Source organism: Vulpes lagopus, chromosome 1, assembly GCF_018345385.1.
Source record: "Vulpes lagopus strain Blue_001 chromosome 1, ASM1834538v1, whole genome shotgun sequence".
Taxonomy (NCBI): domain Eukaryota; kingdom Metazoa; phylum Chordata; class Mammalia; order Carnivora; family Canidae; genus Vulpes; species Vulpes lagopus.
The window spans coordinates 143,251,438-143,265,244 of NC_054824.1; the positions used below are offsets into that span (position 1 = coordinate 143,251,438).

At 42.5% G+C, this 13,807-nt stretch overlaps 1 protein-coding gene across 1 annotated transcript in view; it reads right to left on the reverse strand.

Annotated features, from left to right (window-relative positions):
* Window positions 1-13,796, reverse strand: part of NUP210L (nucleoporin 210 like) — an 86,436-nt gene extending 72,640 nt beyond the window's left edge. Inside the window, exons 1-4 of the mRNA XM_041744365.1 lie at window positions 12,660-13,796; window positions 11,446-11,582; window positions 1,725-1,856; window positions 719-812 (exon numbers count right to left, since the gene is read on the reverse strand). Coding sequence (XP_041600299.1) covers window positions 719-812; window positions 1,725-1,856; window positions 11,446-11,582; window positions 12,660-12,859 — 563 coding nt within the window. The 5' untranslated portion in view covers window positions 12,860-13,796. The remainder of the gene's footprint in view (window positions 1-718; window positions 813-1,724; window positions 1,857-11,445; window positions 11,583-12,659) is intronic.
* Window positions 13,797-13,807: the final 11 nt, after the last annotated feature.

Below are 13,807 nucleotides of genomic sequence, written 5' to 3' on the forward strand. Positions count from 1 at the left end.
TGGGACTGTCTTAGAGCTATATCTTAGTACTAAAGACAAAATTCAGGCAGCCCCAGTGGCACAGCGGTTTAGCGCCGCCTGCAGCCCTGGGCGTGATCCTGGAGACCCTGGATCAATTTCCCACGCCAGGCTCTCTGAATGGTGCCTGCTTTTCCCTCTGCCTGTGTCTCTGTCTCTGTCTCTCTATGAATAAATCTTTTAAAAAAATTAAAAAATTAAGACAAAATTTCACACTATCATCAACTCACTGTATTCCAGCATGCGCAAATAGCGTGAACAACAAAGCTGCTGGAAGATACACTTGGCTCAAACAATTATATAGTCCTGAGCTCATGAATTCTTATGCAGTGGTTCAAATTAAGTGATCACTAAAGTACCTGCACCCACACCATATGTCATTTTATCAAAGACATTTCCTCCTGGTAAAGTTATCTGTTCCAAAAACTTCCAGACAGGGCAGCCCGGGTGGCTCAGAGGTTTAGCACCACCTTTGGCCCAGGGCATGATCCTGGAGACCTGGGATTGAGGCCCACGTCAGGCTCCCTGCATGGAGCCTGCTTCTCCCTCTGCCTATGTCTCTGCCTCTCTGTGTGTGTCTCTCATGAATAAATAAATTAAATCTTAAAAAAAGAGTCCAGACAGCAGCATTATCAAAACCCATACAAATGGTAGATGTCTCCTTCAAAGTCAAATGGTTTATGTTTGGTTTCAATGTTACCTAATTTTGCTAGACAATTCTTCTCTTGCTGATTCGTTATCCTGGGCGACACTCCACTCAAACATCATACCTGCCAAACTACTAAAAGTATTTCCTGTAGAGCAAGCCAAAAGCAGATAGGACAAAATCACATATTCAAAAATATTCAGGTATCTTTAACAAGAAAGAGAAATCTAACTAGAAAATTTTATTTAGGCCTCTTTCATTAACAAATAGACACTGCCATTAACGAATTTAAAACACATAATACCAGGAAGATCCCTACACAAACAATTGAAGTGCTACTGCTACACAAACTTTCTGAATGTAGAAAGGACTCAAGCTGATTAACCTCTGGCTGACAAAAGTTATGCTACTCTTTCTGTATCTTTCTACATAAAGGCCACTGTACAGTCTACCTCAGGGTTGATAGGCATCCCTAAATCCTGCTCCCTTCAACAAAAATTTTTATAAAACTAGATTCCAGAATATTCCTAATAATATTCATTTTTCAGATTAAAAAATTATTCTTTACAATAGCTTACAAAGAAGGTGGCAATAAATTTAAATGTTTAAAATATATTGCATATTAATACAATAAAAGCAATTTAAATTAGTCTCAAGAAAGATAAAATTATAAAATTTTTTCACAGGTTTACACATAATTCCCCTGGCCTACAGAAGGTGGACTGATCAAAACAGAGCTAGGAATAAATCCCAAATGAATGTTCTTATGGGCTAATCTAGGGACCATCAGCAGAAGCTCAGCGACTGAATCTGGGTATTTAAGAAAACTTCTGAGATAGCCAATAATTGAATATAGCAGAAAGATCTTATGAAAATATGTAGCTAATACATTGAAACATCCTCATAATTATCAATCCTTCATGTACATTATCTTCATATAAAAAATAAATGCTATTTCTAATCTACTTTTATCTTTCAAGTTGCTTTTTTTCCAAGTGCTAAACACAAAGGATTACTACTTTATTTTAGGTAATTTGTTGAATCCTTTAAAATACTTTACCTGCAGCATCCAATGCCCTCACCATCAGTTCCAGTGGTGAATCATCTACATAGAGTTCCCGGGTTCGAGATACAATTTCAATGCTGTTTATCACATCAACCTTAACATCACAGCGCAGTTCATGGTCAGTCACTATGATGAACCCAAAAACTTAGAATTTAATTCAATAGATCATGAATCTATAAGTGTCTCAAACACTCAAAAACTTATTCTATATTATAAAAAAGAAAGCTATAACAGTTGCTTTTAGCCTGTGGAAGAAAGGAACATAATGACAAAATACAAAAACCTCAGTTTATAAAAGACAGCAGACCAGGCATTCTCAAACACTGATCTACAGTGATGTTTTCATTCACCCATGGAAAAAATGAGAAAGGTAAGAATCTTAACATAGTGAGTAATAAAAGTAAATGGATTCACTTTAAAGGAATATATTTTAGGGGAGCCTGGCTGGCTCAATCAATGGAGCATGGGCAGCCCAGGTGGCTGAGCGGTTTAGTGCCGCCTTCAGCCCAGGGCCTGATCCTGGAGACCCGGGATCGAGTTCCATGTCAGGCTCCGTGCATGGAGCCTGCTTCTCCCTCTGCCTGTGTCTCTGCCTCTCTCTCTCTCTCTCTGTCTCTCATGAATCAATAAATAAAATCTTTAAAAAAAAATCAATGGAGCATGCAACTTTTGATCTTGGGTTGTGAGTTTGAGACACATGCTGGGTATAGAGATGACTTAAAAAAAATATTGGGACCCCTGGGTGGCTCAGCGGTTGAGCATCTGCCTTTGGCTCAGGGCATGATGCCAGAGTCCCAGGATCGAGTCCTGTGTCGGGCTCCCTACACAGAGCCTGCTTCTCCTTCTGCCCCTCTCTCTCTCATAAGTAAATAAAATCTTAAAACAAAACAACAACAACAACAAAAAATGAAAAACAAAGGAAAATATTATTAATCAGATAATACAGGCAGGTGCTCCTCATAAAAGGTTAAGGAGCAACAAAATATGCTATTTCAGGCAAAGCTATACTTCCTTTCACAAGAAAACACAGAAACTGACTTAATCATTCGGAAATTAGAATTACACTGGGGTTCAACATATAAGAAAATATACTATAGATACAGTGTCAGGTTTCTTACTAGCAAAGAAAGGAGTTACACTGTGGTGCAAGATTAGTACCAAAAATATCAATATGATCTCATGTTTACATTAATATATACACAAGTATAGAAGTAAATACAGATGTATATATACATATACTTCCTAGCACGGTCTGCTGAGAGGGCCTAGAAACAGTGATACCACAGGAGCAGCGAGCACACTAGCAGGCAGATCTTGGTTTCTAAATATAGTTCTTTAAGAAAAAGAACCAGGCTGGGTGGGGAAAATACAAGATGGGCCTGGATCATCTTATAGCGCTAAAAAGTAAGGAAGTGCTACAACTAATTACTTAATTAAGATGGGGCAGGCCCAAAGGACACAGGAGTCAACCTGAAAGTTCCCAATAGCCTAAGCTAGAAAAACTGGAGTAACAAAATAAATTATGAAAATATTGGATGGGATCCCTGGGTGGCGCAGCGGTTTGGCGCCTGCCTTTGGCCCAGGGCGCGATCCTGGAGACCCGGGATCGAATCCCACATCAGGCTCCCAGTGCATGGAGCCTGCTTCTCCCTCTGCCTATGTCTCTGCCTCTCTCTCTCTCTCTGTATGACTATCATAAATAAATAATTTTAAAAAATTAAAAAAAAAAGAAAATATTGGATTATAAACCAAAAATATCCATGAGTTGATAATTACACAAATAATGAATGAATAAATAAATGAGAATGTATTTGTAAGATAGAAGTTATCTTCCTTACAGAAGAATGCTACTAAAGTGTGGAAAGAATGAGGGAAATAGAAAATCACCATCAGAACTCCACAGTAATAACTGTGACAGGCAAGATTCATAGATAAATGCTAAAATTAGCGGGTGAAACTTTGTTTTTCTTTTTCAAAGATTTATTTATTTATTTATGATAAACATAGAGAGGCAGAGACACAGGAGGAGAGAGAAGCAGGCTCCATGCCAGGAGCCCGACGTGGGACTCGATCCCAGGACTCCAGGATCGCGCCATGGGCCAAAGGCAGGCGCTAAACCGCTGAGCCACCCAGGGATCCCCAGCAGGTGAAACTTTGAAGAGAAACAAGATATAGCAAAGCATCTCCCTCAAATATTTATTAGTTACTGTAGTGATTTTAATAACATCCACAAATTCTTTGACACTCCTTCATTCAGGAGGTGAAGCTTAATTTCTCTTCCTTTGAGTGTGGGCTGAATTTAGTGATAATTTTTAACGAACAGTATATGGAAACTTTAGAGTGGAGAAATCTGACAGATACTACCTTTAACTAAGTGATCAAGCTTAATGTCACTAGTGATAAATCATGTTGATATGTACCTCCTGACAATGCATTAGAAAGGGCTCTTCACTTCTGTGGTTTTCTTCCTAAAAATCTATAAACCAACCTAATCATGAGGAACATCAGACAAACCCAAACTGAAAGCCATTCTACAAAATACTTGACCAGTCCTCTTTAGAAGTGTTAAGGTCATGAAAGACAAAGATTGAGAAACCGTCATAAGTCACAGAAGATGAAGGAAACACAACAATAGTTTAGTAATGTGGTATCTTGAATTAAATCCTAGAACAGAAAAAGGTTATTAGTGAAATATTAAATGAAAACTGAGTGAAGAGTAAATAGGAACTCTGTATTATCTTTGCATGACTTCTGTAAATCTAAAATTATTTTAAAAGAGAATGTTTTAATTCATTTGAGGGTGCCTGGGTGGCTCAGTCAGTTAAGCATCTGCCTTCGGCTCAGGTCATGATCTTGAGGTCCTGAAATCTAGTCTTGCACTGGGCTCTCTGCTCATTTGGCAGTCTGCTTCTCCCTCTTCCTCTCCCCTCCCCGCTGCTCATTCTCTTTCTCTCACTCAAATAAAATCTTTTTTAAAAAAAAGTATTAAAAATTTACTTGATTAATCTTTTACTTAATGGGACGCCTGGGTAGTGGCTCAGTGGTTGAGCTCCTGCCTTCGGCCCAGGGCATGATCCTGGGGACCGGAGTGGAGTCCCATGTCGGGCTCCCTGCATGGAGCCTGCTTCTTCCTCTGCCTGTGTCTCTGCCTCTCTCTCTCTCTGTGTCCCTCTCATGAATAAATAAATAAAATCTTAAAAAAAAAAAAAAAAAAGAACCAAGAGAAGCTGAAATCTCACAGGATCTGCTGGTAAAACATCCTATTAAGGAAGTATTCCAAGGACGGCAAAGGAAGGAAGGATGACCCTAGATAAAATACACTAGATAATCAGGCACTGGATAATCTAATAGTAATTAAATGGGAAATTAAACACTTTTTCTGGGACGCCTGGGTGGCTCAGTGGTTGAGCATCTGCCTTCAGCTCAGGACATGGTGCTTGTCCCAGGATTGAGTCCCACATCAGGCTCCCCAGAGGGAGCCTGCTTCTCCCTTTGCCTGTGTCTCTGCCTTTCTGTGAATCTCTCATGAATAAATAAAATCTTTAAAAAAAAATACTTTTCTTCTATGGAGAAATACATAGGGCAATGGTAGGAAAGAAGTAGCTGTAACCTTACATAAAAAATATGAAAACCCTTGTGCATGCAATGACTACCCATCTGACTACAATAGCAATAAGCTTTTCAATACATGGCCATTGATTATAAAGAAGAAAAATTACCTTGTATGAATTATAGGTAAATTTAGAGTGATTAAGAGAAATATCATACCTCCAACTTTAAATTTTTTTTTAATATTTTATTTATTCATTATCTTTTTCCTTTCTTTTCTCTCTCTCTCTCTCTTTTTTTTTTTTTTTTGGTCAGGAAGAGGCAGGGGGAGGGGCAAAGGGAGACAGAATCTTAAGCAGGCTCTACACCCAGTGCAGGGCCTGACAGCTGGATCTCACAGCCCTGAGCTCATGACCTGAGCCAAAATTATGCATCAGATATTTAACCAACTGAGGCACCCAGGCGCCCTCCAACTTATCTCTTTTAAAAATAAAAATGAATAACTTTATTAAATAATACAATGAATATTCTTATCTACATGTCCACATTACTTCAGGTACACTTTAGGTCTACACAGGACTAAGGTTATATTTTTATTTTTTTAAAGATTTTATTTATTTATTCATGAGAGACAGAAAAAGAGGCAGAGACACAGGCAGAGGGAAAAGCAGGCTCCATGCAGGGTACCTGATGTGGGACTCGATCTCGGGTCTCCAGGATCACGCCCTGGGCTGAAGGCGGCGCTAAACCACTGAGCCACCTGGGCTGCCCAGGACTAAGGTTATAAAGAAAGAAAAAAATGAAATAGGAGAGTTGATCCAGGGAAATGAATAAGGAAGAAGGAAAAAAATAAGCGAATGATGCCAGTATTGTAAGAACCAAAGGGATGCAGAGCTAGTAGTAAAAAAGAGGGAGCAAAAATGGCAAATATTTCCTGCCTTCCCTGATTCTCATATTTATCTTAGCTTCCAAATCAACTCCTCTTGTATTATACAATTATAATCCACCATAGCACCTCATCAACCAGTGAGTACTTATGGAACATCAATAAAACGCTGAGGCCACCACAAAAAAAGTACTGATTGCCCTATATACCTCTCTCTCCACACCAAAATCATCCAGTTATCCAAATACTTTCTTCATCCTCCATGTGAGCTAAAATCATGCCTTCATCTCCAGACTCCTCCACTGTCCTTTAACTAAAAGGGCACATCCATATATTCAGACTGCCTCTGAAGGATACAAAAAAGTGGCTGCCTCTTGGAGAAATGAAATTAGAGGCTTACTTTTCATTATATAACCTTCTATATTCTTTGAAGGTTTTACCCAATGAAGTAGCACCTAGTCAAAACAAAACAAAAATCAGGGCAGCCTGGGTGGCTCAGCGGTTTAGCGCTGCCTTCAGCCGGGGGCGTGATCCTGGAGACCTGGGATCAAGTCCCACGCTGGGCTCCCTACATGGAGCCTGCTTCTCCCTCTGCCTGTGTCTCTGCCTCTGTTTCTCATGAAAAAATAACCTAGCAGTATGCCTGGGTGGGTCAGTGGTTGAGCATCTGCCTTAGGCTCAGGTCATGATCCCGGAATCCTGGGATCAAATCCCACATCAAGCTCCCTGCAGGGAGTCTGCTTTAACCTCTACCTATGCCTCACTTCTGTCTCTCATGAATAAATAAATAAAATCTTAAAAAAAAAGAAAGAAAGAAATCCAGCACACCTACCAAATAAAATAAGCCCCCTTCAGTCTATCACCTCTATCTGTCATCTATCATAGGCACTAATTTGCTTTACTAGTGTCATAAAAAATATCACAGACAAAACTCTAAGCACTTTAACACCAATGGAGTGCTTAAATCTATCTTTACAGACACCTTACAGTTAGTAGGCATTTCAATAAATATCTTGTCAAATGATATTTATTGTCAAATGAATGAACAATCTCTCTTAGACATATACTTCCCTTTCACAATGTCCTCTCCCTCTCCCACTTCCCCCATCAGAGTGCTCTTTTCTACTCAGATGAGAATGTACCTGGTAGGACACTGAAACTGACACTGAAACTGGCATTTATCATTGAGAGTCTAGCAAAATTGGGAAAGCTGATTGATTTTTAAAAAGATTTTATTCATTCATGAGAGACACACGGAAAGAGAGGCAGAGACACAGGCAGAGGAAAAAGCAGGCTCTCGCAAGAAGCCCAATGTGGGACTTTATCCCACATCCTGGGATCACGCCCCGAACTGAAGGCACTCAACCACTGAGCCGCCCAGGTGTCCGGGAAAGCTGATTTAAAAGATACTTAACTTTGGATATTTATCAGTCAGATGAAATTAAACTGAGAGCCAGATTTTACATTTTTCCTAGCAACTGTGTAAACAAATCTTTTGATATCAGAATGAATTCATGTAGTGAGGAGCAATTACATTAAAAAATGGCTTATGTGACGAAACAATTCTTTTCTGACCTTGGTAGACTATTGTAGCTGCCCTGTATGATATATTCCTCAAAGATTCTTATCTTTGAGAGTTCTTATACCATATTTCACTGATTCTAAATTACGTTTTGATATTTTAACATCTCTATTGAGATTTTTGTCTTATAACTGATGATTCTTAAAATTGCTGTCAGCCTGGCCATAGTCACGACATAGTTGTCGTTGATCTCATTTGTGAGAACATTAAAAGGGCCAGCATCAAAACTCGTAGAATGGGTATTAGTAGTAGGAAGAAAATCTGGTGGCCAATAGTGGCACACTCTTTAATCCCCTGGGAATCCAATGGTTAAGGAGATGGGGTGGGAAGGGTAGTAACTCAGATGTGCCAGGCACTTTTCCATAACTAGAAAAAAAAAAAAAAAGACCACTTTCATATGGTTGCAAAGCTAACTTAAGAGCCCAATATTAGGGAAGCCCTGGTGGTGCAGTGGTTTAGCACTGCCTGCAGCCCAGGGTATGATCCTGGGGACCCGGGATCAAGTCCCACGTCAGGCTCCTTGCATGGAGCCTGCTTCTCCCTCTGCCTGTGTCTCTGCCTCTCTGTCTCTCATGAATAAATAAATAAATAAATAAATAAATCTTAAAAAAAAAAAAAAAGAGCCCAATATTATAGCTTTCAGGCTTTTTAAAAAGTTTTACTTATTTAAGTAATCTCTACACCCAATATGGGGCTAGAACTCACAACCCTGAAATCGAGTTACACACTCCTGGAGCAATTGGCTGGGTCAGTCGGTGGGAGCATGTGACTCTTGATTCAGAGTTGGGAGCTCGAGCCCCACTTTGGGTACAGAGATCACTTAAAAATAAAATCTTGGGACACTAGGGTGACTGTTCAGTGGTTGAGCATCTGCCTTGGGCTCAGGGTGTGAGCCTGGGAACCCTTGGATTGAGTCCCACATCAGGCTCACTGTGGAGAGCCTGCCTCTCTCTGTCTCTCATTAATAAATGAAATCTTTAAAAAATAAATAAAATCTTAAAGTTGCATGCTCTTCCAATGAGGCAGTCAGGTGCCCCAGCTTTTAGGTGTTGTTGATTTTAATTTTTTTTTAAGATTGTATTTATTTATTTGACAGAGAGACATGCAGGGGAACAAAAGGCAGAGGGAGGGAAAAAGCAGGCTCCCCACTGAGCAAGGAGCCTAACATGGGACTCCATCTCAGGACCCTGGGATCATGATGTGAGCTGAAGGCAGATACTTAACTGAGCCACCCAGGCACCTCAACTGATTTTTTTTTTTTTAAAGATCTTATTTATGTATTCATGAAAGACACACAGAGAGAGGCTGAGACATAGGCAGAGGGAGAAGCAGGCTCCATGAAGGAAGCCCAATATAGGACTTGATCCCAGGACTCTGGGATCACACACCCTGAGCCGAAGGCAGATGCTCAACCCAGGCATCCCTCAATTGATTCTTTTTTTTCTTTTAAGATTTTATTTATTTATTCATGAGAGACACACACAGAGAGAGAGGCAGAGACACAGGCAGAAGAAGAAGCAGGCTTCACGCAGGAAGCCTGACATGGGACTCAATCCTGGGTCTCCAGGATTAGGCTCCAGGCTGAAGGCAGTACTAAACCGCTGAGCCACCTGGTCTGCCCTCAACTGATTCTTTTAAGAATACTGCACCTCTAACAGTCTTGATGGCACAGAGGAAGATATTGTGGATAAACACAGACATTGATGATTCCCAGTGAAACACTGTTTCATCTGAGAGAGAAACGCTAAGGTAGTAGTTTTAGAAATATCTTAACAGGGACACCTGGAATAAATAAATGAAATCTTAAAAAAATATCTTAACCATTTTATTTATATTTTCCCTCTTATTAGGCATGAGAGTGAAGCACAATAAAAAAATAATTAAGTCACGGTTATTCTGTAGGTACGAAGTAGAAATTCTAAGTGAAGAAAAGCATAGTTTAAATTGGCTATGTTTTTCTTAATGTACATTAAAAAAAAAAAAAAACAAAACAAAAACAGCTTTAGGGATGCCTGGGTGGCTCAGCAGTCGGTCGCCTGCCTTAGGTCCCAGGTCATGATCCTAGGATCTGGGATCGAGTCCCGCATCGGGCTCCCTACAGGGAGCCTGCTTCTCCCTCTGCCCCCCTCTGTCTCTCATGAATAAATAAATCTTTTTAAAAAAAACCCAGCTTGGGCAGCCCGGGTGGCTCAGCGGGTTAACACCGCCTTCAGCCCAGGGCGTGATCCTGGAGACCCAGGATCGAGTCCCACGTTGGGCTCCCGGCGTGGAGCCTCCTTCTCCCTCTGCCTATGTCTCTGACTCTGTCTCCCATGAATAAATAAAATCTTAAAAAAAAAAAAACACACACACACACAAAAACCCAGCTTTATACTAGATGGGTCTTCAATCACGTGAAATACGGTATACCAAAAAATGTGAACTTCTGTTTAATAACATATTTAATAACGTACAGTATAGGTATATCATACAGATATTTCTGGCCTATCAATGTAGCAATGAAGTGCCAGAAACTCTGGGATAGAAAAAGCCTTGCTCTGGTTTGGGATACAAATAGCATTTCTCTTGCTGCTCTGATCTAAAATAGACTGGTGCTGTGCTTCCCAAATTTTAGTATGCATGAGAATCACTGAGAGCTTTTTAATTCCCTGGGTCCACTCCTGAGATTCTAATTCAGCAGAACTGAGATGGGGCCTGAGAATTTACATTTCCTTTCTTTCTTCTTGCATCTCACAGTTACATTTATTCATGCCACAAAGGAAACGACACATCTATAAGTGTACAGCAATGATCCCTGTTCCCATCCAACAGAGCTTGCTCTGACAGAATGACATTCCATCTGATGTGTACCCTAAGTAAAGGTGGTTGATGATGAGTATGAGCAGGTGTAGGACTCAAAGCTTTCATAGTTTTACTTCTTTTATCAGCAATCCTGGTTTTTTTGTTGTTTGTTTTGTTTTAGCAATCCTGGTTTTATAAAAGAAGAAGCCCATTAACTCCATTCCTACCCAAATCTCCTGGTAAATCTGGGCACAATAAGGCCTCATGGCGACCCAAACATTTTTAACAAGGCTTTAAAGCATCTTGGCACAGGACCCCTGACTCAGGCTACCCCAACCCACATAGCCAACAACTTGGAAAAGTCACCGAGTGCATTCTTTTCCTTCCAAGATTTTATTTTTAAGTAATCTCTAAATCCAGTGTGGGGCTCAAACTCACAACCCAGGGATAAATAGTTATGTGCTCCATCAACTGAGCCAGGTGTCCTAAGGATTTACATTTCTAAATGTAAATTTAGAATTTACATTTCCAGGTGATATCGATGATGCTGATGACATAGGTTCACAAACCACACTGAGAAGTATTAGCTTCTACAGTACATTTTGCCTTACTCAAGACCCACTTCAGACCTTAACACCTAAGCTAGTTCCAATAAATAATTCCTTTCTTTCTTCAATGATTCAAACAACCAGGGTTTCCACTCTGTATCTGCTACTATGCCAAGTACTAGATATATAGAGATATAGACACAGATACAGATAAAGTCACAGAATAGGATGCCACAATTAGGGTTATTCTGCAGAATGCTCTTTTCTACTTATCATTTGAGCCAACACTGTTCGTATTATTCATGCATAAAAGGTATCAGATTATTCTACTCTGGATGAACGATTTCATAATGTTTTCTCTCAACATACCTATCTCTCGAGCAAGAATAATACTGCTTAGGCGAATCGGTTGGGTAGATTCAGCAATGAGCACAGCTTTTTGGGAACATAAGGTGCCATTTTCATATAAAGGCTCAACAGTTACTGCGTCATGATGGGTGGAATGCCTGCCAAAATAAAAAACTTAAAAGAGTCTGAAATAAGAATGTGGGTTAAAATTAACTTTTAGCAGAACACAGATTCTTAGTGTTTCCGTGTTACATATTACCAGGTATATTTAAATGATATTCCTTAAATTTAGTAGAATCCATGCGGAGACCAAGATATCAGAGAATGGTCACAACCTTTTCCCAATGACCACTTCAGCAATGTTATACAAGTATTATATTCCTCTCTCAATATTTAAAATAAGATTGTTCCATTCTTCCATCAGTTTGTAAAAACAAAATTGATGTTTTCAATAACGAGAGACAGATTTCTATGACATACCCCGAGAAATGAGTTTTCTTAAAACTGGGCTGTTAAGACAGAAAAACTGCCTAAATTACGAGGTGTGAGTCCAACTCAAAATACAATTTTAAAGTTAATGTTTTGGGACGCCTGGGTGGCTTGGGTCATGGACTGAGCCCCACATCTGGCTCCCTGCCCCCTCCCTCACTCCCTCTCTCAAATAAATAAAATCTTTAAAAGTTAAAAAAAAAATAAAGTGTTTTGGCTTTGGAGGCTGAGATTCTGTGCATCAGCCCGACCGGGGTCATCCTGGAAGCCGATGCCCTCACCCTTCCGCAGGGCGGGGGTGAAGTCCTCAAGCTTCACACCAGCCTTACTGCCCCTCAGGAAAGGGGAAAGAGCAATCCGGGGGTGCGGGGCGGCGGCGCCCACTTCCCCCGGAGCTGAGGCAGCTCCCCTATACCGCCCCCAGGCAGGCCTCCTCTCCACCCGAAGTGAGAGAGGCAAGACTTGAGAGGCAAGTCTCCCCGCTTCGCCGTGTTGGGGCCTTGCCTCGCTCCGAGAAGCGGAAGCTCAACCCACCAGGCCAAGTTCCGTGGGTCGGTGGGGACGCCAGCCCTGTCCCGAGACCCCCGGCCCGCAGCGATGTGCCCTCAGGCCATGCGTGGCCCACCTCCCGCTCCAGCAGCACCCCACAACAAAGGTCCCTGTGGGCTGCGGTCCTCGTCCAAGGCAGCCCGTCCACCCTGGCGGGACCACGGGGGCGCAAAGCCTCGGGGCCCTCCACCCCTCACCAGGTGTAGCAGCCTCGCTGCGCCTCCAGCAGGAAGGGCACGCGGCCTGGCTCCCGGCCGAAGGGGAGCAACACCTGCGGCACGTTGAGTTTGCTGGCCAGGGTCCCAAGCAGGCTCTGAAGCAGCAGCAGGATGCCAGGTGCTGGCCAGCCGACAAACGGCTGGACACGTCGGTGCCGCGAGGTCCCCGAGCCAGTCATGGCGACCACTGGGTCTGCAGTTCCCGCTCGCCTGGGGCTGAGGCCCGACCCCAACGCCTGCTAGTCCGGCCAGTCCGCGGGCACGACGTCACAGGGGGCGGTCCCTCCGCCTGGCTGGGAATTGTGGGAGTTCCTCCAGGGAGCGCTTGGCGAGGCTGCGAGGGCAGCTGGAGGCGCGAAGGGAGCCCCTTGCTCCGAGGTCCCGCTGTCTTGGGCGACATTTTTCTTTAATGGTAAAGAGGCAAAACGTCTGAGTGGTGCTGACTCCTCCCAGTTTAACTTCTGCTGTCTACCTTGTGTTCGGCTACTAGCCATAAACAAACGTTCTCAGTTTCCCCATCCACACTGGTCCACGCCTGCAAACGGCGAGCACCCCCAGGCTTCTCCCACCCCACTCTCCAGGCCCCCGACCCACAGCCCCTCGGCCCCCAGCACCCCAGGCCTGGTATCAACAGCTGCACTGTGCCAAGGACCTGCTTCGTGTCAGGCTCCCAGGCCAGAGTGCAAGAAATGCCAGGCCCCGGTGTCTCCGCCACACACTGCCCGCCTCCACAGACCCGAGAAGCCCTCAGGTTCAGTTAAGTGGTTTTTTCCGAACAGCTGGCGGATTATCCGTTCAGAGGCGATCCTGGGCCATGTGATCGGTGTCGCAGGCTGTCCAGGCCAGTTCAGAGCCCTGAGCCTCACAGGGCCACACTGCACAAGAATGAACACCCTGCTGAAGGGAAAAGCACAGCCTACCCTGAACGTGCCAGCACTGAATCAAGTAACTCATAAGAAGCCTGGCACATAGCTACCAGCTTGAGTATTTACATTTACCCTGCTCATACATATTGTCTTTATTTTACAGATGGAAGATCGAAATTGTTTATATCAGAACATACAAGTTAAGAATCTCTGAGCTGACTTTGGAACCCAATTTCGGACAGCTTCCAAAGCGTATGCTCT